Source organism: Dreissena polymorpha, chromosome 9 (genome assembly GCF_020536995.1).
Source record: "Dreissena polymorpha isolate Duluth1 chromosome 9, UMN_Dpol_1.0, whole genome shotgun sequence".
In the NCBI taxonomy this organism is placed as follows: domain Eukaryota; kingdom Metazoa; phylum Mollusca; class Bivalvia; order Myida; family Dreissenidae; genus Dreissena; species Dreissena polymorpha.
This window is the reverse complement of record NC_068363.1, coordinates 92,418,971-92,445,326: the sequence shown is the minus strand read 5'-3', so window position 1 is coordinate 92,445,326 and position 26,356 is coordinate 92,418,971. Positions and strand designations below refer to the sequence as shown.

Sequence of the window (26,356 nt, the reverse complement as noted above, 5' to 3'; positions counted from 1 at the left end):
CCTGTTTGCTTTAAAGTCACGTAAGATTTCGGGTCGATCTTGAACTACGCTGGTCGTATATGACATAATAGCCATTTATGCATGACGCGCCTCATTGTGTCTCTCACGTTGAGTGCCGCCATGGTTAACCCATTTAGCGTCCAGAAAAAAATGCCCTGGCAAACAGCGTACACCCAGATGAAACGCCGTAAACATGCAGAGCAGAACATAAATATATAACGACGTGTTTATAATACCTTGTCAGTCTTAACCATGTAGTAATTCACATATTGAAAGGTCGTGTGAAGAGCAGGTGATCATACAGAAATAACTAGGGTACATGCAATCTAACGTTATACATGGCAGTAGGTTGGAAAAACTCGCATTTTTACAAAAATGTAAGATTTTATATTAAAGCGATTATTTGTCCAACCTGACATGAACTGTAAGCACGTTAATTTAAAGTGTTTAAATGAATTTACACGCCTAAATGCGTGTCACGGATCTTTAAGACTTCCTGATTCCAACTTGTGACGGTGAAATACTGAGGTGGGCCATTATTTATTAGCATAACTTTATGAAAATAGCACAATTTATACATACACAATTAAGTTTGAAATTATGCAATCTTTCATATGTTTCAAAGTAGGTATATCGTTTAAAACAATTACGTGTAATTTTTATACCATGAAAGTATAAATCTGTAACAAGTTTCTTCTGCATCTTTACATTAGGCTATTGGAATACTAGACCTAAACGTTAGACATATTATTCATAAGTTTCGTGTACAGTGTCCGTTTTTATGGTAATGTTCGTTTACAGAAAGTCTCTTCTTTGTAAAAATCCAGTTAAGGCGGAAAATGTCGTCCGCACAGGCTAATCTAGCGCGACACTTCACGCACATGTATTAAACCCCCTTTTCACAGAGCACGGCTCATATATGTTATGTTTTGGAAGTGTACCATTAAAATTCATGCATCTGATGTCGCCTATGACTGGGCGTCCTTCAGTTTGATGCAATGTCTGGGGACATAATCATAGTCACGCATACACACTAAACATGTGGTAAAGCACTTATGCTTTTATGATAATTATTTGGTGTTTTCACAGTTCATTCATCATTTGTAACACAAGCACCTTGAAGATTGCAATATTTTAATACAAATAAATCTTTAAGGTTTAACCCATTCATGCCTAGCGTTCTGAAAAAAGGACATTGCAAACAGCGTAGACCCAGATGAGACGCCGCATAATGCGGCGTCTCATCTGGGTCTGCGCTGTTTACTAAAAGAAATTTCTGTAAGAAATATTCTAAATATAGAAATAAATATACCAGACACCCCTACTTTTGGAAATAAATTGATCCAATTTAGAACGATGGGAGTGTCCACTGGGCATAAATGGGTTAATGAAAGGCATTCGTGTGAGGTTCTACCCCTTTTTATACATTAGTAAGGCTCGATTGGTCATTGTTGGCTCGGGTATTATTTACATGTATACCGGGTTCACTAAAGTATACTTACATGTACCCCGGGTACGGTAAATATACTAAAACGTACCCGGCCGATATAAAACTGTACCCGAGGTTTATTACCGCCCAAAATCCGATGTCGTTAACGCGCAACCGATGACCGTAATTACGAAACAATTTTTATTTAAAAAGTAACTGCATAACCATACTTTTTGAGTATGAGCTTCAATAATTCTTCCGGAACAAGACGAAATTATTACGCATTGAGCGTAATAAGTCCACACAAAATAGTTCGCATAAACTACTAGCCATTTAACAGAAAGTTAACATACATATGATAATTAAAAAAAATAAAGCCGACAACGACCGATTTAGCGTTAAAATTCCCGGGTACGTTTTAGTATATTTACCGTACCCGGGGTACATGTAAGTCGTACCCGAGCCGACAATGACCAATCGAGCATAAGTAAGGCTTATAAATAATCGAGGAACTCGCTATTTCACCGTCAAGGTTTGCCATCAGGAAGTGTTCACTTACGCCTACTTAATTTTATAATGGTACACTCCCAACTACTTAATGATCCGGAATAAAATTATATGTTTTATACATCAAGATAATCATCCCCCATCTTCCATTGGCTCCAACCAATCCTTTTGAAGCAAACCAAAATGCAATCCACCAAAACAATGCTAGTTTATAATGTTTATGTTATTTTAAAGGTCATAAACTTAATAGAGATTTTTAAATTTTTAAATCACGTTTCGATTACCAATTATCATGCTATTATCATAAATATTTTCGTGGGATTATAAAACAAGAGCACCGCATAACGGGTGCCAACGCTCGGCTGCGAAAATATTTTTTTAGAGGTCACAGTGACTTTGACCTAGTGACCCAAAATTGGGTGTGACGTGATGAACTCACCAAGGTGCATCTACATATGAAGTTTCAAAGTTGTAGGTGGAAGCACTTTGATTTTAGAGCCTATGTTAAAGTTTTATATTGGAGGTCACAGTGATCTTGACCACCTAGTGACCCAAAAATAGGTGCGGAGTGTAGAACTCATCAAGGTGCATAAACATTTAAAGTTTCAAAGTTGTAGGTGGAAGCACTGTGATTTTAGAGCGAATGTTAAGGTTTATGTAAAAGTTTTATATTAGAGGTCACAGTGACATTGACCTTTGACCTAGTGACCCAAAAATGGGTGTGGCATGTAGAACTCATCAAGGTGCATGTACATTTAAAGTTTCAAAGTTGTAGGTGGAAGCACTTTGATTTTAGAGCGAATGTTAAAGTGGCCTTTTCACAGATTTTGGCATATTTTGAAGTTTGTCATTAAATGCTTTATATTGATAAATGTAAAAATTGGATCTTAAAAGCTCCAGTGAAAAATCAAGAATAAAATTAAAAAAATGAAAAACAAGTAGCGGGTATCAAGGTTCGAACCAGTGACCCCCGAAGTCATGGAATTAGTCTGAAGTAAAGACGCATTAGCCCTCTCGGCTATTCCGACTCTCTCGACTTAATACTCAGCTATAAAAATATGCACATATGCGTCCTCAAACTAAGCTTTGAGTCAGACTAAATATTTAACAAGAGGGCATGAAAGGCCCAAAGTCGCTCACCTGAGATTCAAAGAACACAGCCCAAGATGTCATTAGAACAAATGTTCTTACCAACTTTCATGACTAGCGAACACCCCGGCAGCCACGTTTTTCAACAGACCAGAACCATTTTCATTCACATCCAAGATATCATTTAAACAAATATTCTGACAAAGTTTCATGAAGATTCATGAATTAAGCCATATCAGGAAAAATGCCCCCCCCCCTGGTGGCCATGTTTTTTAAGCAACTGGAATCATTTTCGAACTTGTCCAAGATATCATTGGGACAAATCTTCTGACCAGGTTTCACGATGATCGGACAATAATGTGGCTTCTAGAGTGTTAACAAGGTTTTACTATAGCTATTTAAGGAAATATGCCACGCCCCCTTGGTGGCCATGTCTTTCAACCAACCGGTAACATTTTCAAACTCATCCAAGATATCATTGGGGTAAATGTTCTGACCAAGTTTCATGAAGATCGGACAATAAGTGTGGCCTCCAGAGTATTAACAAGATTTTACTATAGCCATATATAGCCATATAAGGAAAATTTCCCGCCCTTTGTCAGCCATGTTTTTGAAGCAAACGTAACCATTTTCAAACTCATCCAAGATATTATTGAGACCAATCTTCTGACCAAATTTCATGAAGATTTGACAATAAATGTGGCCTCCATAGTGTTAACATGATTTTAGTTTAGCCATATATAGCAATTCAATGAAAAATGCCCCGCCCCCTGGTGGCCATGTTTTTCAACCAACTGGCATCATTTTCCAACTCGTCCAACATATTATTTAGATGAATCTTCTTACCAAGTTTGATTAAGATTGGACAACAAATGTGGCCTCTAGAGTGTTAACCAGGGTTTACCTTAGTCATGTATAGCCTATAAGGAACAAGGGACGAAATTGTCACAAAACCAGGTTTTCAATTTGAAAAAAAGTCTGATAAAGGGAGACAACTCATACTGAACTGATTGTTCATAGTTACCCCCCTTGTTTCAAAATAAATTTATTTTAAGTCTTGGGATCTTGACCTTGGAGATATTGACGTAATTCTTTCGTGCGACACACCGTCCAATGATGGTGAACAAATGTGCCAAACGATTTTAAAATCTCACAATGAATGACATAGTTATGGCCCGGACAAGCTCATTTATGGCCATTTTTTACCTTTGAACTCAAAGTGTGACCTTATATGATCTTGGAGATATCAACGTAATTCTTCGCGCGACACACCGTCTAATGATGGTGAACAAATGTGCCAAATAATTTTAAAATCTCACAATGAACGACATGTTATGGCCCGGACAAGCCCGCGAGCCCGCCAGCCCACCGACATTCGCCAATCTAATGACCAGATTTTTCCTTTGGTTAACCTGGTTAAAAATGCCCCGCCCCTTGGCAGCCATGTTTTTCAAGAAAACGTAACCATTTTCGAACTCATCCAAGATATCATTGAGACCAATCTTCTGACGAAATTTCATGACGATTGGACAATAAATGTGGCCTCTAGAGTGTTAACTAGGTTTTACTATAGCCATATAAGGAAAAATGCCCCGCCCCCTGGCGGCCATGTTTTTCAACCAACCCACATCAGACATTATTGGGATGAATCTTCTGACCAAGTTTCATGATGATCAGGCAATAAATGTGGCCACTAGAGTGTTAACAAGATTTTACTAAAGCCATATATAGCCATATTAGGAAAAATGACCCGCCCCTTGGCAGCCATGTATTTTCAAGCAAACGTAACCATTTTCGAACTCATCCAAGATATCATTGAGACCAATCTTCTTACCAAATTCATGAAGATTGGACAATAAATGTGGCCCCTAGAGTGTTAACAAGGCAAATGTTGACGCCACACAACGGACAAAAGGCGATCACAAAGTTCACCATGAGCACGTTGTTGGGAGTTTAAAAAAACGCTGTGAACAAAACTTGAGAATCATGGTCAAACTCATCTCAAAAATTTAAAAAGCTCAAACTTGAGCAGAATATTGACTGAAGTATGTTTGTGATACCTGGCACGTGTGCAATGTACATATCGAACCGTGACTAGAAACAGGCATTTGTTTTGTCCGATCATTGTGTGTATTGCTTGAGTAAGTGCTCGTCGTACTGCTTACGGTCGCCCGAATGAAGGGCGAGTATCATGCTTGCGTAGCATAGGACAAGAAACGATCACCTAAGATCGTCACACGCATGTTGTTCTCAGGTGAGCTACAATAGGGCATCTTCGTGGATCTGGATTTTTACGTTGTAAGGCAGTTCGACATAAGCACAGCAAAATAGCGTGAACTTATTTAATTCCTCTGTAGAACGGTTGATCTAAAGCTGTTTAACTGCACACACACAACAGTTTCCTTTTTTACAGTTTATACCAGGGCTGAGCGCATCAAGGCCAGGCACTGCGGCAGGAATTATGGCAGTGTTGAAGTTTCCGCGGTAGTAAGACAAATGTGGAGTTATCTTTTAATTTATCGTTATAATATGCAAGTTATTTTCTAGCTGGTAACATATTGAGGTCCATGGTCAGGCTGTTGCACTTTTGGGCGTCGAAGCACATTCCGTTGATATTGACACTGTCTTATAATTGCTTAAGGTCTTGCTGTAAGATATCATTGTTATTACGACTTCTGATTGTGCGCGTACATGTATAGTAAGTTTACAATCGTCTGCCAATAGAAGCACGGAGCAGATCCTTTATGTGGCAGAGGGGAAATGTCAAAGGTAGGGCATGGTTTTAAACTTTGATTATGATAAAATACTCACCTATAACCGACTTTGATGTATACCCCACCCCGATCACTGGGATATAAGTCGTTCGTTTACATTCGTAGCAGTATGTAGCCACGGCACATGGGCTTAGTTCCATCACAGGTACCTATGTATACTCTAGGTTGGAGAGCATGCGTGGGATATTTTTTTGCTCAGGAAAATTACGTGGTCATAGCGGGATTGGAACCAGGGTTCCGATTCCTAGACCAGCATCCTATCACTAGACCACGGTCCCTTGGACATTGCTCTAGGGAACACTGTAGTCATGTGTTGCGGTTGTTGCATGTTTGGTTCATCTCCTTACACAACCTTAATGCTCTGTCAGGTATTATTGGGCCAATGGTTGATGCTACCAGTGACGTCATGAGTAATTCTACCAAAATCGCCCTCATTATGTCCCTTGTGTTTAAACCATTTCTGAGAACATCTAAAATGCGTAATTTAAAAGAATTCTGTGTTTCACCTACCATTGTTAATAAATATAATACATTCAAAATATAAGACTGTGTTATCCCATTATATATAGGGATATTTTACTCTTTGATTATAACCACTCTTGCAGTTTTGACATGTCCCCGACAATAGTTGTCTTAACAAATGATTTTTTTTGTCAAATATTCCTCATGTTTTTTGTGTGTGTTTTTTACGGAACAATTTTGAAGACGTATTTAAGCAAATGATTGCTTTTTATTTCAAATGAATAACTAAAACAATTAGAAAAATATGGTTGTTAAAAGAATGTCCTCTAAATTTTACTTCACTACCGTCACAATCACTTATTTTGTAAATTGAATGCATGTCAATCAAAGATATGACGACACACGTGTTGGCTTATGACGTCACAGTCTATGATATTCCATTGGCGCGATACTTTGTATGGTACAGCGGAATGGCGGCCAATGCAAAACAAACTGAAGGTAAGATAGTTTGCCCGTATACTTATTATGATTCACTACCGAACGCTGTATATACATGATGTGAATATTTTTTTTATCTTTTCTGCAATTATTTCATCACTTTAGTTTTGGGGTAAAGTTTTGTAAACATTGAATTACATGCAAATAGTACTGATCAGGATCATTAAGGAGATTGTTGAGCAACAATTTTCACTACCGTCACTATTCACAACCATCACACGTATTTATGTTGCGGTAGTGAACATTATGTGACGGTAGTGAATAATATATCTTTTTCATGACAAATCAAAATACAACATATATTTCAAGCAAGAGATATGACATTAATTTATGAAAATATAAATAAAAGCAATTTTAAATTGTTAATTCACAAAATGTTATAGACCAACCGATCACTATAGTATATATAAGGGATACTAGGGAAGCCACAAAGGTGTAGGTGTTCGCTTTTAGATCGGACATATGATATAATTCTGCAATTGCCTGAAACTTTATATAATTGTTTCGTAAATGAGAATACATGAATAAGAACAAACACTAAACATAATTTTCTGTTATTATAAATCAATAAATTTCAGATAAAAGCTGAAAATAAAACCATTCAAAACACGTACAAAGATGCCTTTGAGTGCCGCCGAAAGGGCAAGAAAATATAGAGAACAATTAAAACAAAACCCAGAATTATATACAAATTACCTTAAGAAAGAAAATGAAAGATACGAAAAAAGAAAAGCAGAGGGAACCATTAAGCTTGTTAGCGAAATGACCAGTCGAGAAAAACGAAGTACGCGTAAAGCATGGCGAGAGAATAAAAAACGCCAGAAACAAAGGCAAAATTTGACAGAATCTCTGACACCACCGTCAACACTGACAACATCTCCGCCGTTTGAAATTAAAGCGAGGCGCGAGTCCAGAAAGGCTGCGTGTTCGAAAAGAAAGATCAGCAGTATACCGCCACGTTGAAAAACTTAAAGTAAAATTGCAAACAAAAACAAGAGAGGCTGAGAGATATAAAACGACTTAAACGTCATGAAATAAATATGTTGGACAAAAACTCACCTCGTACAAAAACAAATCTTCTTTTAAGGGGACAGAAAGTGCACAGCAAAACAAGAAAAACTCGTTTGTTTCACAATGTTCTTATTCGCGGCTTACGAGAAAAATACAAATCGACAAGGGAAAACAAAACAAAACGACTGCTTGACAAAGTATTTTTGAAATCTTTATTAAAGAAGTATCGTGTGAAAAGAATGGCTACACATGAACTAGGAACAAACATGAAACGCTTAAATAGAGCTAGAATCAGAGGAGCATTCACATGAAAAAGAGAGACAGTTATAGGTAAATTGAAGAATTCAGTTGAAGAGTTTCTGTCCCGTGATGATAATAGTAGAATCAAAGCAGGAAAACGCTCAACTATTACATTAAAAAAGTACAATCAGCAAGTGCGTCTTCTTAACGACTCATTAAAGACATTACATGTCAAATATTTGATAGAGACAACTAGCAAGATGTCGTATGCCCTTTTCTGTCGTCTCAAGCCCTTTTTTATAAGACACCCAAAACCCTCAGACAGAGAAACTTGTCAATGCAAACGTCACGAGAATGTGAAATTCAAAGCCGAAAAGCTGAAACAGTTGTCAGTATTAACAACGTCTGATCTAAATGAGATTGCAAATACCATTGTTTGCAGCTCACGACAAAAAGATTGCATGTATAGAGACTGTTTAGTCTGCAAAGACAAGAAAATGCCTTTGAGGAAGGTAAGATAACGGAGTGGTACGAATGGCAGACGAAACATTTCCCAAGGAAAAGTGACGTTGATAAAGAAACCAAAATGGTTACAATGACTGTTAAGGAAAAAGAGAAAGGAGCAATTGGTAACCTCGTTAATGATTTTCAACAAGAGATGGACAAATGTTGCAAGCACCTGTTTAACATTCAAAATCAGTACGAATCTATCAGAAAACTGAAAGAGAAACTAACCAAAAGAGATCTCATTTGTCACATCGATTTTTCTGAAAACTATTCGTGTAAATACAATGAAGAAAACCAAAGCATTCACTTGGGGGCGTCACAGTGTCAGGTTTCTCTTCACACCGGGGTCCTTTACAAAGAAAATGCAATCCAAAGCTTTTGTTCTTTGTCGGACAACCTTAAGCACGGACCTGTCGGGATATGGGCACATCTTAAGCCCGTTTTGAAATATGCAAAAGACAAATATCCTGAAATCCAGAACTTGTACTTTGTAAGTGACGGCCCAACCACCCAGTACAGGTGCAAGGATAACTTTTATCTGCTCAGCACACTTCCATTTGAGGAAGGCTTCAAATGCGATTGGTCGTTCATGGAAGCTGGCCGAGGAAAAGGTGCCCCTGATGGGATTGGGGCAGTTATCAAAAGAGCTGCTGATGGGGCCGTGCTACATGGCGAGGACATTGTAAACGCAGTATCTATGTATGACACACTTACTAAGAAGGGCATTGCTCCGCACCTGTTTCTTATAACGGATGACCAGTTTGAGGAACAAGAAAAAACTGCACCTAAAGATTTACAGGCGGTAAATGGCACCATGAAAATTCACCAGGTAAATATTTATACATAGTTTACAGTTAAAAAATATTAATAATGATAATTATATTAATAATGATAATAATAATAATAATAATAATAATAATAATAATAATAATAATAATAATAATATAAAAATAAATAAATAATAATAATGATAATAATACTAATACTAGTAATAATAATAATGCTTATAATTAGGGACGGGAACGAATACTTGAAATCATATTCGAATATTCGTTTGTCATTATTCGAATATATTCGAATATTCGATTTTTAAACCTTATATTAAAATGTCCGATTTTATGACCGTCCGCAGCAAATTAAAATTCCTGATTGCCACAAATGCAACTATAAATCGTATCTTATGTGCATCTTTGAAAAGTTGGATAGAGTAATATTTATTTGCTTAAGAGCATTGATTATTATGCTCTTCTTTTTAAATAAATACTGTTTAGCTTCATAAGATGTAAGATATTTCAGGAAAACACATTACCGTAATTCTAATTTACTTCAATACTTCTAATTGAATTGGATTACTTTCCATCGATCATATGCATGCTTTTGGTTTCGCTATTTTTTTCTTGAATTAAGAACAACGACGATTTAATTGGTAAAAATTTGAGAAAATAAATTCTGATTAGATAATCATTGATTTGATATATGGATAACGGAATTAAAACATACATGCCAGATCTCGACGGGACCGCGATTTGGGTGATTGTGTCGGCGTCCCGATATAAGACAATATTCGTTTAAACCTTCTATAAGTTCACAAAAAAATCGCTATTCAAGCTATATAAGGCACGGTAAGCTTAATTAATTAAACAACAAGTAGACTTATCAACTATGCAAGAATTAAATTAAATAAAGCTTAACTGAAACATACTTTTAGTGATGGTACGCATATTAATTCGGTAACCTGAAACGAATGTAGTTATCATTTTAAGTCCCCTATATTTAATGCTCAATGGCATGAACATTAAATACATATTAGCTTCTAAAATACAAACTGCAGTTAATTTGATGTTATATGCAAGTGCTTTCGTTCCAACGAATTATTTTATGTGTATTTTACTCATTTCATATCTCAAATATAGAAACTATCTTGAAAACGCAGTGTTGCAAAACGCACATTTTTATTGTTTAAAACATTAAACAAGTGGGATAGATAATAAATTTCGTGAAATTATGTAAAAAGTATGTTTAAGTTTCGTTTTATTGCTGCAAAACGTGCACTGCAATTGCATGAAACTGTATTTACCCGGGATTCGATAATAAATCTTGTGACAACATATATTAAACATTATGTGTTCGTTTCGTCTTAATGCTCCATACTATTGCTACGTTGCACCATACTTCGGCCCATGCGAACTGAATCCGTGTCACTAATGTAACTTTACCAAAATAGTTATATCATCACGATAAATAAATGAGTTTTGCGTTTTAATGCGTAAACATCAAAACCAGACAGATCCTTTTAAAGCCCCATTAACACGCAAAATCAACGAACATTTCGTAAATTATTTCGTAAAATAAAGTGTACCCATAAAAAAATCAGTGTTACTTATAATAGCCAAATTCCAACGATAGATGTGGTCTGGTAACATTGTATCTTGTTAAATCTATTTTACCAGACCACATCTAGCGTTCAAATTTTGGCTAGTGTTTTAAGGAACACTGATTTTTATGGGTTGACTTTATGTTATGAAATAGTTTACGAAATATTCGTTGATTTTGAGTGTTAATGGGGCTTTAAATAATGTCTTGTTCCAAGTTTCTGACTACAACGAGCATGGTGTCCATTACTTATTAGGTAACGAGCACAGGTGGTTAGCGTGTGGCTATGATATTAATTAGTGAAAACATCATTTTGAATGATAAATAATCATATTATAACGAAAAATTAACTTTTCTGAAAAAAAAAATTTCACTATCAAATATATATATAACAAGGTATGCAACTCAAAATCACCCCAAAACGGGGTGCATCGCTTTGAACAGCCATATCTTCATCAATTGTGCAGCGATTTTCACGATCTCGGTCTTATTCAACGCAGAAATGAATTTCCTTTCTGGAAATGTATATGTCTTGCAATATTTTTACAAATGCTGGGTCAACTTTTAAGAAATAACACGATACACAACACGCATGACCCAGTTGACAGTGATCATGTATTCTTTATGAATGAAATCTCCAGTTGTAAAGACACACCTCCGCATTGGACCAATGAAATCACTCGTATGTTTAAAATGTCAGTTAGTTGAAATGTATGTAAACAAAGGTTTCAAACGGCGCTGGACAGTTAGTCTTGATGCAGAATGTAACGACAAGAACGGTTATAATGTTTTTTCATACGTTTTATTGAATTATGGTATCGAACTACATGAACTTTGTAGGGAAGTTGCCCTTTACTCCGTGAAGATTTCAGTCTTAAAGACAGCATGATCACTGTCAACTGGGTCATGCGTGTTGTGTATCGTGTTATTTCTTAAAAGTTGACCCAGCATTTGTAAAAATATTGCAAGACATATACATTTCCAGAAAGGAAATTCATTTCTGCGTTGAATAAGACCGAGATCGTGAAAATCGCTGCAAAATTTATGAAGATATGGCTGTTCAAAGCGATGCACCCCGTTTTGGGGTGATTTTGAGTTGCATACCTTGTTATATATATATTTGATAGTGAAATATTTTTTTTTTCAGAAAAGTTAATTTTTCGTTATAATATGATTATTTATCATTCAAAATGATGTTTTCACTAATTAATATCATAGCCACACGCTAACCACCTGTGGTAACGAGTGACAGCTTTTATTTGCTTTGATTTTATGAAGATTTTCTTCCAATAAGTTCTTAAAACGTCCACCTCTCGGTCACTAAAGGTTTAAGCCCGGTGTTCGCTTATTTCTTTTGGGACAGAGTCAAATGCTGTATTGGACAATGTTCGTCTGACAAATTGCGCGAAAACGACGTCATTTTCAGGATTGCGTTGTTGGTAACCACTGTTTATACAATTGACCGCTGAGGTTAAAAAACCTGTAAAAACACAGATTTTTAAATGTTTATCAATAAACGTTAATGTTTCACATTTCAGAAAATAATTTGTACATATTGCATAACTCTGAATTGTTAGTAAATTGACGATTGGTCCCTCTCCTTATACCCTCCCGTTTGCCAATTATCATCTCGTTCATTGACGACAGCTGTTATCAAAGCAATGACTTAAAATGGAACCCAAAACTGAGACTTTGTACATGTACTTTTTGGAAGTGTCTTTGCATAAAAATAGAATATAAGGTATAGATAAAAACTACTTTAGACGTTTATTCAAATGAAATCAAACATCAGTATGAAAAATATTATTATTGCAAATAAATATGAATTTTAATTAATGTTACGGAAGGGAAAAAATGTAAACATTAATGTGAATTTATTTGATTGTCAGCAATAAATATTGAAATGTTATCGTTGCAGTTGCTATTATACCACAGATAAAGAGTACACGTATTAAATTACACAAATAAATTTATCACTTCTTAAACTTGGATTTTTTATTTTTTCAAAAAGGACATTTTCTGAAAAATGGCTCTCATACTGCTCTAGCTTATGTAGAGGCTTTCTATATAGGATGATATAAAAAGCCCTGCTGAGGTCCAATAAAGTCATGTCTATCTTTGTAGCAGACTGTCACTCGTAGTTGGTGAGGAAGTCAGGGACAGAGGTCAGAAATTGTGTTTCACGGGAACATCCAGTTCGGAAGCCAACGTCTAAGTTAGTAAGGATGCTGTTTTTCTACAGGTATGTAATGTGGTGTTTACAAATGTTACGTTCACTGGTCAATTTGGATAAAAAATATTTGATTGGCGAATATCTGGGCAGCGGGTTAAATTTGAACTAACAAATTCAGCAATAACCTGCAAATAAACATCTGAATTACACACACAAGCACGCACACAAACACGCACGCGCGAGCGCGCACGCACACACACACACACACACACACAAGATAGTTGACAAGGACAGGTCTTCAGATCAAGGTTTGGGATCATGTCCGGTCTTTGAGCTTTAGCAGTGTTGATGTTGCTAAGGATTCAAAATAAGCACTGACAATTGTGAGTTATCTTTTAATAGCAGTAACAATTTATTTTGTTAATATACATTCCAAATTACAAATTCAACAAAACTAAACACAAAGATGGCAAATGAGTTCAGTTTATGTACAGCTGCTACAAATCATGAGTGGAGCCTTCTTCTGACAAAACTGGGTATAATGCATGTGCGTTAATTGTCGTTCCAGACTAGCCTGTGCAGTCCGCACAGTCTAATCTGGGATGACACTTTCCGCCTAAATTGGATTTTTGCTAAGAAGAGACTTCATTTAAACGAAAAATGTCATAAAAGCGGAAAGTGTCGTCCCTGAAAAGCCTGTGCACAGTCTAATCTGGGACCACACTTTAAGCAACTGCATTATGCCCAGTTTTCTCAGAACACGACTCAGTTAATTATAAAACATGTTTACCTTGATCAAACAATAATAACTATTTACTACAAAATATAACAAAATCAAAATGAGACATGTACACTTAAAAATCAAGGCTGATCAACAATATATTTTTTAAGGAAACAAACTGATAGTTTTAATGCACAAATGGTTGGCTTGCCAATGGAAGTTATATTGTTTTTGTACTGTTTAATGAGAACAAAAAATGAAACAAAGTTGATAAAGGATGATTTCAAATGTCGCCTTGCATAACTATAACTATATGTTCATAACCTGCATTTCATAATTTTCTTCACAATATCATCTCAGCCACTTCCAAAACCCAGAAGTTAAATATAGATGACAGTGTTGTTGAACATATCAGTGGGTCATATGAGCAGAGGCATATCTAGGACAATACTTTGTGCTTTACAGAATTGTTCACGGAATGGGGTTCTCTTCATAACAACAAACCAGTATAGACAGAAAATGCCGCATATGCAGAATCCTTTACCACTAAGATAAATATTTACATGCATTTGTAGGCCCTTAATAAGTAAATTTAATTTAAGACATTTTGTACTAGATTCAAGTTTTTAAGGCTGCATTTCCAGTCCTAAGATACTGGTGAGCAGCAAACAGCATAAAACCAGAACAGACTGCAAGTTACTCGAAGGCTGTTCAGGTTTAATGCTGTGTGCACAATTTTCACTTTGCTTCTGAGTGGCAAAGGGCTACACCAAACCAAGCTGATTGCATGAACAACTGCATATGCTGCTGAGTCTATTACAAGTAAGACAAATTTGTTTTACATTTTTCAAGAAATGTATGTATAAATGTACAAATAAATATGTAATAATGGTTTCTTTTTGAATGTGTAATTAAAATTGCATGGACTCAAATAAAAGGCACAATAAAATAGTTCTGCACATATTTTGGCCACAGAGTGTGTAACTGATATGACAATACATGTGAGCCTTGATCTGCAAAATGGGGGTTTAATGCATGTGCGTAATGTGTCATCCAAGATTAGCCTGTGCAGTCCACCAAAACTGGATTTTTGCTAAAAAGAGACTTTCTTTCAATTAAAAATATCATTAAAGCAGAAAGTGTTGTCTGTGATAAGCCAGCACAAACTGCACAGGCTAATCTGGGACGACACTTAAAGCACATGCATTAACGACCATCCCCCGTTTTTTGGACCGCGGCTATAACTAACAATATACACATGTGACCTTAGAGGTAATTAAGACCCCTACATGATAATTATGCTCAGGTATATATGCTCAGGTATATCACATATTACAAGCTTAACAATGGCATAGCATCACATAAGGCCTTTTTTAAGTAACATGTTCATCAATAACCTTATAACATGATATAAACGATGTTATGTAGTATAAGCCAGATGAATAAAGAAAAATAAATATTGAAATGAATCATATATATTATGTAAGATATACCACACATTCTATTATATATTGCCCAACTTCGATCCTATTCCAAACATTGTACAGAAATCAAACACTTCTTGTTGAATTCATTACCTCACTTTGCTTTTAACAATCAACCTTCAATAAATGTTTCTGAAAATGTTTGAAGATCATGGATAGCCGTAAAAAAAGTACTTAAACATTACAGACTATACAGTTAAAGTAAGTTAAACATTAAGAACATGGTAGAGAGCTATTTGTGTGATGAGATGTCCCTGTGCAGACGCTCTAGGTTGAAAGTGCCATCCCTGATTAGCCTGTAAGCAGACTGCACAGGCTACCTAAGCAGACTGCACAGGCTAATCTGGAACAACACTTTTCCAAAATACATTAAGTCCAGTTGTTGTGAGCAAGGTCATTTAAAAGTGTCCAGTCCTGTTCATAACCTCCAATTAACCATAATTACTTCCAGTCCTGTGCATAACCTCCAATTAACCATAATTACTCTAAGTTTTAAGACAGAAAATTTTCAGACACCCCTGTTTGTAGCCAAAATAATTATTGTTTGTGACTCTTTAATTTTGGACATACCGGTAACTAATAGACAAGGGTTTAACCAAAAAGGTGAAACAGTAATTTATACTTAACAGCGGGCAGCGGGGTATTTTACAAGCACGTACCATCATTTGGCAAAACTATTGATGCTATAAACATTTCATAAACGTATATAATCGTCAATGCCATATTAAAAGTGTCTACTCATTTTCGAATACATGTCTTTTTTGTCTCTAAATTTTCAGACACCTGTATTAAAAAAAATTGTATCTAAATTTTTAGACACAGAATTTTTTAAATTATTTTTAAGTATCCGAAAACGTATCGCAATTACGATAATAAAGGATTTTATACAAGAAATAGTATCAGAAGCACTTCAATACATAAACAGAAGAAAAATGTTGCATACATGTATATAAAACAACAACAACAACAGAGTAACCAAATATCACAATAAGGAATCCAATATCACATTCTTGTAGTTTTATAACTAAGTCAATACAAAAACAACACTTGATATATTTACAGGAAATGTACATATATTTATACATTGATATATTGCATACTTATGCTATCAAAAAGCAACTGCTTTGTCATGACTTTAGTAACAAGAGGGCCAAGATGGCCCTAGTTCGCTCACCTGAGAGGAGTCGGTTCATTTAATCTTTACCAAACATCAAACTTGACCTAGATATTGTCCAGACAAACATCCTGGTCAAGTTTCATCATTATTGAACCAAAACTCTGGCGTATGGAGTGTTTTTGTTTTTGTAAGATTTTACCTGGTGACCTATATTTTGAGTTGACCCCCCTTACCAACATCAAACTTTGCTTACAAAAATATTTTGACCAAGATTCATAAAATCTGAAACAAAATTGTGACCTCTAGAGTGTTTACAAGGATTTCGTATAATATAGTGAAAATTTGGACAATCTAAGGGCAATAATTATGGCATTAATTATGTGATTTTGCTCATTATCAAACTTGACTGAGATCTTTCAGCAAATTTCATAAAGAATGCTTGAGAAGTGTGAATGCTAGAGTGTTTACAAACCAAATGTGAACGAACGGACAGCGGACAAAGACCAATTCTAAAACCTCACCTGAGCAATCAGGTGAGCTAAATCTGAAACACCAATCTGAGCCATTTTCCAACTTGTCCGAGAAATCAATAAAACCAATGTATTGACTAAGTTTCACAATGATTAGGCAAAAAATATTACTTCTATAGTTTTTGATCACAAGGTTTCTCTCTAGTCACATAAGGAAAATTGCCCCCCCCCCCTGGCGGCCATGTTTTTTTACAGATCGGTACCATTTGCGAACTCATCTGAGATATATATAAAACCAATCATTTTACCAAGTTTCATGATGATTGGGCAAAAAATGTGCCTTCTAGAGTGGAGTGTTCACAAGCTTTTTTTACTATATAAATATAAGAAAACTCCCCCACCCCCCCCGGCAGCCATGTTATTCAACTGACCGGAACGATTTTTTAACTCAACTCTTGTATCAAGGAAACAAATGTTCTGACCAAATTTCATGAAAATTGGGCCAAAAATGTGACTTCTAGAGTGTTCACATGTGTTCACTATATACATATAGTGAAAAAGGTTTCTTTTTTTTTACCTAGTGACCTAGTTTTTGACCCAGTTTCCAACTCCATCAAGATATCATTGGGACAAATCTTCTTACCAAGTTTCATGAAGATCAGACCAAAAATGTGGCCTCTAGAGTGTTTACAAGGTATCTCTATAGCCAAATAAGGAAAACTGCCCAGCCGACTGGCGGCCATGTTTCTCAACGGACCGGAACCACTCTTGAACTCAACCAACATATCATTAAGACAAACATTTTGACACAGTTACATGAAGATTGGGCATGAAATGTGACTTCTACAGTGTTTACAAGATTTTTCCTTTTTTTGACCTGGTGACCTAGTTTTTGACCCGGCACAACCCAGTTTCGAACTTCACCGAGATTTCATTGGGACAAAGCTTCTGACCAAGTTTCATGAAGATCCGACAATAATTGTGGCTTCTAGAGTGTTTACGAACAAATGTGGACGGACGGACGGACGAACAGGTGACGGACAAAGACCGGTCACAAAAGCTCACCTGAGCAATCAGGTGAGCTTAAAATATAAACACAAATTGAATGAGTAGTAGTTCTGTATTGTTTGGGACAATTTACAGTTATGCTTCAAATGTCAATATGAAAATAAGAGTTTAGTTCCACACATAGCAATCTGCATAAGAGAAGCAGATTTGCAACTTTGTCCACAAAAACATAACCATATCATTTGACCTCAACCAATCTTACCTATTGTTCTGCATTGTAATCATTCAAGTAACAGCCATATTTATAACTACAATATTATCTTCTGCTGTTTAACTACATTTGCAGATATAACAAGGCTATTGTTAAGCAATATGGTCCCTTACCGGCTCCACCTGATTGTCAGAAATTCCAACATTTTCAGAATATTATTATTTTTTGTTGCCTTAGCAACCACAATTTTTGACGTAGGAACAAAATGAAATGATGTGCATAATGCCCATATTGCCATCCATCCATGTTGCAAGTTTCATGAAAAAATATGAAGAACTTTTTAAGTTATCACAGGATCCAGAAAAATGTGACAGACAGACAGACTGACTGACACACTGAGCGCAAACCATAAGTCCCCTCCGGTTTCACTGGTAGGGGACAATAAAGGTACCAGTATAAATACACCTCACTTAATTAGATGCAGTACAGAACCCAATATTCTATTCTGAATGTAGCAGGAACAGCATAAAATTGAAAGAAATTAACATAATAATTATGTCCATTGTGATGTAGTGAAATTTTATTAACGCTTTACCACTTAGATACATATTTTCATGCATTTGAAGTCCCGCAGAAAGTTGAATTTAATTAAGGACCATTCTTAATAGATTCATATTTTAAAGGCTTCATTTCCAACTCTTAGATACTGATGAGCAGCATACAGCATAAAACCTGAACAGACTGCGAGTTACTCGCAGGCTGTTCTTGTTTTATTCTGTTTGCACATTTTCACTTTGCCTCTGAGTTGGAAAGAGTTAAGTCTTTGTGACAAATTCTCACACTAAAAATAACGAAAGTAACTCAATTACAGTGCATAAAATAAAGTCTTAATTCTCATAATCAATAAAATGTCTTTATTTTTTAAATATATTTGTCTTCTATATGTTGCAAATATTGTACATTATACTTTTCTGTGGTTAAAAGAGAAATATCAGTGATATAAAAACAATAATTTACTGTTTTGAACGGTGATAAATAACAGTGAAAGTTATCAATAATTTTCAGTTTTTTGACCTTATATAGTATGTAATTATTCCATCCAAATTGTTCAATTCAACTCTTTTAAAATAGTGAATTTATGGTGAAAAAACATTTAATAGACTACTGGTAGGAACAAATATTTAATGTCACTCGTGAAAAAATTAATTTTTCTGATCACTTGTGTTTGAAACGTGTAATCTACCTAAACCAACAAAGTCCTCTATTTGCTTCTGTTTGGGGAAAACATTTAGAACATGCTGGTAATGATAATGTTTGCGGTACAAACTTTATCTCAAGACAAAAAGTTGCAGAAATTGCATATAACATAATCACATAGAAGCATTAATTATCTGTAATTTTTGGCATAAAGGAAATTCAAACTACATTGAAGTAAACTGAACGTTTCTGACTGACTGATATAAATGATCCTCATTGAGGGAAAACTGGGCTTAATGCATGTGTATAAAGTGTCATGGGAAAACTGGGCTTAATGCATGTGTATAGTGTCATGGGAAAACAGGGCTTAATGCATGTGTATAGTGTCATGGGAAAACAGGGCTTAATGCATGTGTATAAAGTGTCATGGGAAAACTGGGCTTAATGCATGTGTATAAAGTGTCATGGGAAAACTGGGCTTAATGCATGTGTATAAAGTGTCATGAGAAAACTGGGCTTAATGCATGTGTATAAAGTGTCATGGGAAAACTGGGCTTAATGCATGTGTATAAAGTGCCATGGGAAAACTGGGCTTAATGCATGTGTATAAAGTGTCATGGGAAAACTGGGCTTAATGCATGTGTATAAAGTGTCATCTTAGATAGGACAAGGCTTATTGCATGTGTATAAAGTGTCATCTTAGATAGGCCAAGGCTTAATGCATGTGTATAAAGTGTCATCTTAGATAGGCCCAGGCTTAATGCATGTGTATAAAGTGTCATCTTAGATAGGCCCAGGCTTAATGCATGTGTATAAATTGTCATCTTAGATAGGCCCAGGCTTAATGCATGTGTTTAAAGTGTCATGGGAAAACTGGGCTTAATGCATGTGTATTAAGTGTCATGGGAAAACTGGGCTTAATGCATGTGTATAAAGTGTCATGGGAAAACTGGGCTTAATGCATGTGTATAAAGTGTCATCTTAGATAGGCCCAATGCATGTGTATAAAGTGTCATCTTAGATAGGCCCAGGCTAAACTGGGCTTAATGCATGTGTATAAAGTGTCATCTTAGATAGGCCCAGGCTAAACTGGGCTTAATGCATGTGTATAAAGTGTCATCTTAGATAGGCCCAGGCTAAACTGGGCTTAATGCATGTGTACAAAGTGTCATCTTAGATAGGCCCAGGCTAAACTGGGCTTAATGCATGTGTATAAAGTGTCATCTTAGATAGGCCCAGGCTAAACTGGGCTTAATGCATGTGTATAAAGTGTCATCTTAGATAGGCCCAGGCTAAACTGGGCTTAATGCATGTGTATAAAGTGTCATCTTAGATAGGCCCAGGCTAAACTGGGCTTAATGCATGTGTATAAAGTGTCATCTTAGATAGGCCCAGGCTAAACTGGGCTTAATGCATGTGTATAAAGTGTCATCTTAGATAGGCCCAGGCTAAACTGGGCTTAATGCATGTGTATAAAGTGTCATCTTAGATAGGCCCAATGCATGTGTATAAAGTGTCATCTTAAATAGGCCCAGGCTAGTCTGGGACAACACTTTCCGCCTGAACTGGAATTTCATTTAGAGGAGACTTTCTTCAAACAAACAATTCCATAACATTGTAAAGTGTCGTCCATGGCCTATCTGGAATTTCACTTTAAATGCATGCATTTAGCCCAGTTTTCTCAGAATGAGGCCAACATAAAACAAGAGGGCCAAGATGGCCCTAGTTCGCTCACCTGAGAGGAGTCCGCTCATTCAATCTTTACCAAACATCAAACTTGACCAAGTTATTGTCCAGACAAACATCCTAGTCAAGTTTCATCATTATTGAACCAAAACTCTGGCATATGGAGTGTTTTTGTTTTTGTAAGTTTTGACCGGGTGACCTATATTTTGACTTGACCCCCCCTTACCCAACATCAAACTTTGCTTACAAAAATAAATATTATGACCCAGATTCATAAAATCTGAAAAAAAATTGTGACCTCTAGAGTATTTACAAGGATTTTGTATAAAATAATGAAAATATGGACAATCTAAGGTCAATAATTATGGCATTAATTATGTGATATATATAAATCCAATCATTTCACCAGGTTTCATGATGATTGGGCAAAAAATGTGACTTCTAGAGTGTTCACAAGCTTTTTTTACTATATAAATATAAGAAAACTGCCCCCCCCCGGCAGCCATGTTATTCAACTGACCGGAACCATTTTCAAACTCAACTCTCATATCAAAGAAACAAATGTTCTGACCAAATTTCATGAAAATTGGGCCAAAAATGTGACTTCTAGAGTGTTCACATGTTTTCACTATATACATATAGAGAAAAATGCCCCGCCTACTGGCGGCCATATTTTTTCACCGACCTGGACCATTTTCGAACTTGTCTAAAATATCAATACACCAATGTTTTGACCAACTTTCATGATGATTGAGCAAAAATCGTGACTTCTAGAGTGTTTACAAGGTTTCTCTATAGCCAAATAAGGAAAACTGCTCCCCCCCCTTGGAGCCATGTTATTCAACTGACCGGAACCATTTTCGAACTCCACTCTCAAATCAAGGAAACAAATGTTCTGACCAAATTTCATGAAAATTGGGCCAAAAATGTGACTTCTAGAGTGTTCACATGTTTTCACTATATACATATAGAAAAAAATGCCCCGCCCACTGGCGGCCATATTTTTTCACCGACCTGGACCATTTTCAAACTTGTCTGAGATATAAATACAACCAATGTTTTGACCAACTTTCATGATGATTAGGCAAAAATTGTGACTTCTAGAGTGTTTACAAGGTTTCTCTATAGCCAAATAAGGAAAACTGCCCCGCCCACTGGCGGCCATGTTTTTCAACGGACCGGAACCACTTTTGAACTTAACCAACATATCATTAAGACAAACATTTTGACAAAGTTACATAAAGATTGGGCATAAAATGTGACTTCTACAGTGTTTACATGTTTTTTCTTTTTTTGACCTACTGACCTAGTTTTTGACCCGGCACAACCCAGTTTCGAACTCGACCAAGATTTCATCGGGACAAAGCTTCTGACCAAGTTTCATTAAGATGGACAATAAATGTGGCCTCTAGAGTGTTTACGAACAAATGTGGACGGATGGACGGACAGACAACGGACAAAGACCGGTCACAAAAGCTCACCTGAGCAATCAGGTGAGCTAAAATAACTAACCATAAAGTTAAACCTTAAGAACATAGAGACGCATTTTGATGCATTTGTAGTCCCTTGAAAAGTTAAATTTAATAATTATTACTAAAGACCTTTCTAACTAGATTCAAGTTTTAAAGGCTTCATTTCTAACCCTTAGATACTGGTGAGCAGCAAACAGCATAAAACCTGAACAGACTGCAAGTTACTCGCAGGCTGTTCTGGTTTTATGCCGTTTGCACAAAGCCATTTTCACTTTGCTTCTGAGTGGGAAAGGGTTAACAATTGCATCAAATACCACATTGGATATCACAGGGTTCCGAGCAATATAACATCTTTATTTTGTCTCATTTCATTTCCAGGATACAGAATTCACTCAGTTGTATAAAAGCATGTCTGTAAGTACAGCTTTATGATCATCAATTGTGTTTTACTGTAAAAAGATTCAGACACCTAATACACTTGAGCCGCACTCTAGGAAAACAGGGCTTAATGCATAAAGTGTTGTCCCAGATTAAAATGTGTAGTCCACAAACGCTAATCAGGGACTACACTTTCTGCTGTTATGGTATCCAGTTAAGGTGGAAAGTGTCATCCTTGCAGAGTGCACAGTCTAATCTAGGACAACACTTGATGCACATGGATAATGCCCTTTCTAGGACAACACTTAATGCACATGGATAATGCCCTTTCTAGGACAACACTTGATGCACATGGATAATGCCCTTTCTAGGACAACACTTGATGCACGTGGATAATGCCCTGTTTTCCCTACAGGGAGGCTGAAATTGAATGTTCAGGGTAAGGGAAAATATATTTTTATGAGAAATCACAAACTTGCTGTGTAATTGCAAGCCGTTCACCAACTAAAAAGCTCATTTATCCTTAAGCCATTTCATTCCATCACACTAACATTAAGCTTGATTGTTTTAAATTATTCAATAAATAACCTGAAAATTCAACAACTAAACAACACTTAACAAAGCAGAGTACACCTGAAGCTAGTATACAGTATGTTAATCTACTGATAACAAACATATGAACAACACACTTTGAAAACCAGGCTGAATAAGTGGCCCCTTTTATGGAATTATTTTGTATGGAAAGTAACTTCAAATAGAATTCCAGTCTAGGTGGAAAGTGTGGGCCCTGCTATGTGCGGACTGTGGAAAGTGTGGGCCCTGCTATGTGCTAGGTGGAAAGTGTGGGCCCTGCTATGTGCGGACTGTGGAAAGTGTGGGCCCTGCTATGTGAGACTGTGGAAAGTGTGGGCCCTGCTATGTGCGGACTGTGGAAAGTGTGGGCCCTGCTATATGCGGACTAAAGTGTGGGCCCTGCTATGTGCGGACTGTGGAAAGTGTGGGCCCTGCTATGTGCGGACTGCACATGCTTAACTTGGACAACTCTAAATGCACATGCATTAAGCCCAGTTTTCCCAGTCTGCACATGCATTAAGCCCAGTTTTCCCAGTCTGCACATGCATTAAGCCCAGTTTTCCCAGTAATGCACATGCATTAAGCCCAGTTTTCCCAGTCTGCACATGCATTAAGCCCAGTCTGCGGCTCATATAGTTATTTTGACTTCTTGAAAGAATATCTTATGTTAACATTCTATCAATATGCAGAGAAAGTCATGCTTCACGCTAGTAAGGATAACATCCTCAAAATTGACATTATTTTGCAAGATTAAAAAAATCTCGTCTATTTGATTGATTAACTTTTGTTTAGAAACAAAAACTGTTCAGCGCATATATAGAGACAAGTGAAGCAGTCACATCCATCTTTAAATGAATTCCTTAACTTATCATATTTTTTTCTGAATGCTTTGTGCATTAAAGCCCAGAGTCCCAATATCAAGGGAAAAAGGCATTTTTGCAAAATAGTGGATAAAAGAATGCCCGGACAACTGATATTGATAAGCCTATTGTCCCAGGCTACATATCACACTGTCCCTTAAGACGCTGTCCCAGGCTACATATCACACTGTCCCTTAAGACATTGTCCCAGGCTACATATCAAATTGTCCCTTAAGACATTGTCCCCGGCTACATATCAGTCTGTCCCTTAAGACACCAACCAAGGCTACTTATCACACTGTCCCTTAAGACACTTTACCAGGCTAAATATCACACTGTCTCAAAAGACACTGTCCCAGGCTAAATATCACACTTTCTCACAAGATGCTGTCCCAAGCTACATATCACACTTTCTTTCAAGAAACCTCCCAGGCTACATATCACACTTTCTCACAAGAAACTGTCCCAGGCTACATATCACACTGTCTCACAAGACACTCTCATTTACATCTGAATCAGCAAGCAGCACTTCGTCGGATGTTGGGGTTTTACTCTCCCTTTTCCTCTTGTCCTTTTTATCCTTACTTCTACTTCTGCTTCTGCTTTTGTCTTCACTAGACTTCATTTCACTTCCTTTCTCCTCTTTTCTTTCTTTCCTGTCTTTTCTATGCTTTTTGCTCCTATGGCGATGCTTTGTAGGTGATGACACACTTTCACTGTCTCCTTTACTTGGAGACGGGTGTGGGGTGGTGTGTCTACTGCCCTGAATCAGTTCATCCACCCACTGGTCATATTTAGCATTTGATTCTGCACTGTTTTCCCTCTGAGGAGAGTGTTCAACACTAACCGTTACCTCTATCTGTTTGCTTTTATCACTGACTGGCCTTATCTGTGAAACACTTGTCACGTATTGATCATTACTCTTCACAGCTATGGGCTCTATTTCCCAATCAACACTTTTTCTTGTAATTGACACAGAGCCGTACAAATCTGAGTGTACTGATCGACTCATTTGTGATTGCTGTTTACTACGAGCATCATTTCCACCCCCTTCCAGATTTATGTCTTCACCTTCAAGAGCACTGTTATCATAAATAGGAAGAGGTGTTACACGATTTATTGTAAACTGTTTTTGTGATTTCGGACTACTTTTTGGAGTCCCATTAGGCTTTTTAACATATTTCTTTATAGTTCTTGTTGCATTGCCATTTGGTAAGGAAGAATTGTCATGTACACCATTGCCCATAGTGTTACCCACTCCCGACATCTTCATATTGCGATTCTCTATTAGATCAGGATCCTTAATAAATGCCTGACCCTTTGCAAGGTCTATGTCTTTTTCCCATGCCAACTGGGCGGTGATGTTTGTAAATTTCTGATCGTCATCTGTTTCAGACCCGTCCCCGTCCTTACGTGGTCTCCTAGCAACCTTGCGCAGTTTCAGTGGCCCAGATTTGCCTTTATTCTTCTGCTCCTTCAGTTGGAGGATGATTTCATGTCCAAGTTTCTGCAAATAAATTAAAAACATGACCAGCTTATGGTAAATTATGTATGTCTTGAATCATTACCATGAATTTATTATGTATGTCTTGAATCATTACCATGAATTTATTATGTATGTCTTGAATCATTACCATGAATTTATTATGTATGTCTTGAATCATTACCATGAATTTATTATGTATGTCTTGAATCATTACCATGAATTTATTATGAATGTCTTGAATCATTACCATGAATTTATTATGTTTGTCTTGAATCATTACCATGAATTTATTATGTTTGTCTTGAATCATTACCCAGACTGCTGTTTTCAAAACTGTATCATTACTTGTATTTATAAATAAATAAATAACGCTAAATTGAGTTCACATATACCAATTTTTGAAAACTAGGCAAGGTGATCTATTTTAGGACAACTAAGCAAGGTGATCTATTTTAGGACAACTAAGCAAGGTGATCTATTTTAGGACAACTAAGCAAGGTGATCTATTTTAGGACAACTAAGCAAGGTGATCTATTTTAGGACCACACTTAACCAAGATTCAAACATGGCCTTCATATTGTTCAGATAAAGATTTTGACCAAGTTTCACAGAAACTGAGTCATAAATATG

At 36.4% G+C, this 26,356-nt stretch overlaps 2 protein-coding genes across 4 annotated transcripts in view; one reads left to right on the top strand and one right to left on the bottom strand.

Moving 5' to 3' along the window:
* Window positions 1-6,691: 6,691 nt before the first annotated feature.
* LOC127844992 (uncharacterized) lies at window positions 6,692-26,086 on the top strand. 2 transcript variants are annotated; one of them, XM_052375600.1, is made up of 4 exons: window positions 6,692-6,759; window positions 7,338-9,346; window positions 13,015-13,132; window positions 25,636-26,086. In XM_052375600.1, exons 2-3 carry the CDS (start codon window positions 8,597-8,599, stop codon window positions 13,036-13,038), a joined length of 774 nt encoding a protein of 257 aa, XP_052231560.1. In that variant the 5' UTR covers window positions 6,692-6,759; window positions 7,338-8,596; the 3' UTR covers window positions 13,039-13,132; window positions 25,636-26,086. The 2 variants fall into 2 exon arrangements, with proteins under 2 accessions (XP_052231560.1, XP_052231561.1); XM_052375601.1 differs by having other exon boundaries at window positions 6,711-6,819.
* The window catches only part of LOC127844985 (transient receptor potential cation channel subfamily V member 5-like), a 142,088-nt gene continuing 129,176 nt past the window's right edge, over window positions 13,445-26,356 (bottom strand). For both annotated transcript variants that reach the window (XM_052375585.1, XM_052375586.1), the window contains one exon: window positions 13,445-25,747. In XM_052375585.1, the coding sequence (XP_052231545.1) occupies window positions 24,728-25,747 (1,020 nt within the window). In that variant the 3' untranslated portion in view covers window positions 13,445-24,727. The remainder of the gene's footprint in view (window positions 25,748-26,356) is intronic.